Source organism: Clupea harengus, chromosome 14 (assembly GCF_900700415.2).
Source record: "Clupea harengus chromosome 14, Ch_v2.0.2, whole genome shotgun sequence".
In the NCBI taxonomy this organism is placed as follows: domain Eukaryota; kingdom Metazoa; phylum Chordata; class Actinopteri; order Clupeiformes; family Clupeidae; genus Clupea; species Clupea harengus.
The window spans coordinates 3,906,546-3,909,045 of NC_045165.1; the positions used below are offsets into that span (position 1 = coordinate 3,906,546).

At 58.9% G+C, this 2,500-nt stretch overlaps 1 protein-coding gene across 1 annotated transcript in view; it reads right to left on the bottom strand.

The window, feature by feature from the left end:
- Positions 1–2,500, bottom strand: part of LOC105909803 (signal-induced proliferation-associated 1-like protein 1) — a 46,289-nt gene that overhangs the window by 43,684 nt on the left and 105 nt on the right. Inside the window, exons 1-2 of the mRNA XM_042709803.1 lie at positions 954–2,500; positions 1–67 (exon numbers count right to left, since the gene is read on the bottom strand). The exon at positions 1–67 is cut by the window's left edge and continues 64 nt beyond it; the exon at positions 954–2,500 is cut by the window's right edge and continues 105 nt beyond it. Of these exons, the coding sequence (XP_042565737.1) occupies positions 1–67; positions 954–2,427 (1,541 nt within the window). The 5' untranslated portion in view covers positions 2,428–2,500. The remainder of the gene's footprint in view (positions 68–953) is intronic.

Sequence of the window (2,500 nt, forward strand, 5' to 3'; positions counted from 1 at the left end):
TTCTCCCGCCGGATCGTCAAGGCCACCGGTCCCAGCGCCTCATCCAGACCAAAGTAGTTCCAGTGGTCTGGGGGGGGGGGGTTAAAGCAGTTAAGCATAGAAGTAATGTTCAAAAGATTATAAAGCCACAGGCATATAATATACTCTGACAATCAATCACCTTCAATTCCTAGAGAGGTATTACAGAGTTTTAATCTAAACTTGCAGGCTAACTACCTAACAGCCAGCAGACCTGTATTCCTTGTAACCCCCAATAACACTTCAGTTGTCACTGACAAAAGCTAGCTAGCTTGCTAACTGATGTACAGCATCTAGGTGATATATTTAGCAATGCTAACTGATGTACAGCATCTAGGTGATATATTTAGCAATGCTAACTGATGTACAGCATCTAGGTGATATGTTTAGCAATGCTAACTGATGTACAGCATCTAGATGATATATTTAGCAATGCTAACTGATGTACAGCATCTAGATGATATATTTAGCAATGCTAACTGATGTACAGCATCTAGGTGATATATTTAGCAATGCTAACTGATGTACAGCATCTAGGTGATATGTTTAGCAATGCTAACTGATGTACAGCATCTAGGTGATATGTTTAGCAATGCTAACTGATGTACAGCATCTAGGTGATATATTTAGCAATGCTGTGCTAACTGATGTACAGCATCTAGGTGATATGTTTAGCAATGCTAACTGATGTACAGCATCTAGGTGATATATTTAGCAATGCTAACTGATGTACAGCATCTAGGTGATATATTTAGCAATGCTAACTGATGTACAGCATCTAGGTGATATATTTAGCAATGCTGTGCTGTAAAAGATGCTCTCTTGCACCATCCTGGACAGGAAACAGGAAATGAATAATGCCACACCGATACGGCGACGAACACCATCTTCCTGGCCGCGGTGTCCACCGCTGCATGTGCGGCGCCTCACCTCTCAAGTAAAGTACTTCCTGTAGAAGTAGGCGCCCAGGTCCACGTGCTCTATGATGTACTGCTTGTTCCGGTCGTTGAGGGCGTTGGGTCCGTCTTTCTGCCCTTCCAGAACCGCCACGCCAGCGTTCATGCAGTACGGGGTCAGAGGTGACTCGTACGTGCCCCCCTCCCCGAGGCCCGACTCCCCCAGACCGTCAGGGTCGCCCTCGCCCTCGCGCACCCTGCAGTCGCCCCCGGTCTCGGTGCGGAAGTAGGGGCAGCACTGCACCAGCTCGTTGCTCTGGGTGTCAGCGGGGTCGTCGCGGCCGCTCAGTTCCTCCTGGCTGCCACTGGGGGAGCTGTAGGGCAGGCTGTGGGTGGAGGACAGGGTGGAGGAGGCGGAGGTGGAGGCGGCGACGGCGGCGGCCGAGGCGCCCGTGGTGGTGTTCTTGCGGCGCGCGGCGGCCGTCTGCCGACTCTGGATGACCTCGTTCAGGTCGAAGATGATGCTCTGCACGTCGTAGTGGGTGAAGCCCCTCTGGCACACCCACGGTCTGAGGGGAGGGCCCATGGCCATACCGTCCTCCACCCCCCCGGCCCCCCGCCCGTCCTCCACGTCCGACCCGGCCCTGGGCGAGTCCACGTCGCCGCGGGCACTGCGCAGTTTGCGAAAGATCGACTCGCCGCCGGTCTCGGACTTGGAGCGCCTCTTGGGCGGTTTGTCGCGGTCGCGGGCGCGGCTGGGCTGCAGGGGCCCGTCGTCGGTGAGCTCCGTCAGGCCCTGCTGGTCGGCGGCGTGCAGCAGCTCCTCCAGGCGCTCGGCCGCGGGGCTGCGCTGCTCCGCCGCCTCGCTCTGGTAGCCCTTCAGCATCTCCAGGAAGCTCTCGCCGGTGGCCGCCGCGGCCGCCGCGTGCTGGTCGATGGAAGACGTGCTGCCGTAGACGCGGTGCAGCGGCGACCACTTGGTTGCCCCCGGCGACCCCCAGTCGTCGCCGCTGTCCCCGCTGCCGTCCAGCTCGCTGAGCGTGATGTCGCTGTTGCTGCGCTGGCGAATGCGGCGCGTCCCGCGCGAGGCCGAGAGGAAGCGGCCGTCGGGCGAGTCCGACCCCCCGGCGGAACCCCCGCTCCGCGCCTGCGCTCGGCTCCTCAGCGTGTTGTGGATGCTGCGCAGCATCACCGCGTCCTGATTGGTCAGGACGCTGCTCGTCGTCCTCATGTGCCCTCCTCCTCCTCCTCCACCGGAAAGGGTGGGGGGGTCCGTTTCCGCGGCGACGAGTCGTATGCCCCCTCCAGCATCTCTCCTGGGGGGCCAGTCTGCTACCCGAGCGCGCACCCCCATTTTGGGCACGCCCCCGGAGGAGTAGGCGGAGCCTTCAGAGCGTGCCAAGTGTAGTGCGTTCCCATTGGCCGCCCGCAGGTGTCGGGTGTAGAACTCGTCCGTGGCTGGGATGGACCCCCCGACCGTGTGATCGGTGGGGGGGCGCTTAATGCTGGTCATGCTGCTGCTGCCCCCCTAGCAGACCGCTGAGCTCAGAGAGGGGGGGCATCTGTACACGCAAGAGTGTCTCTGC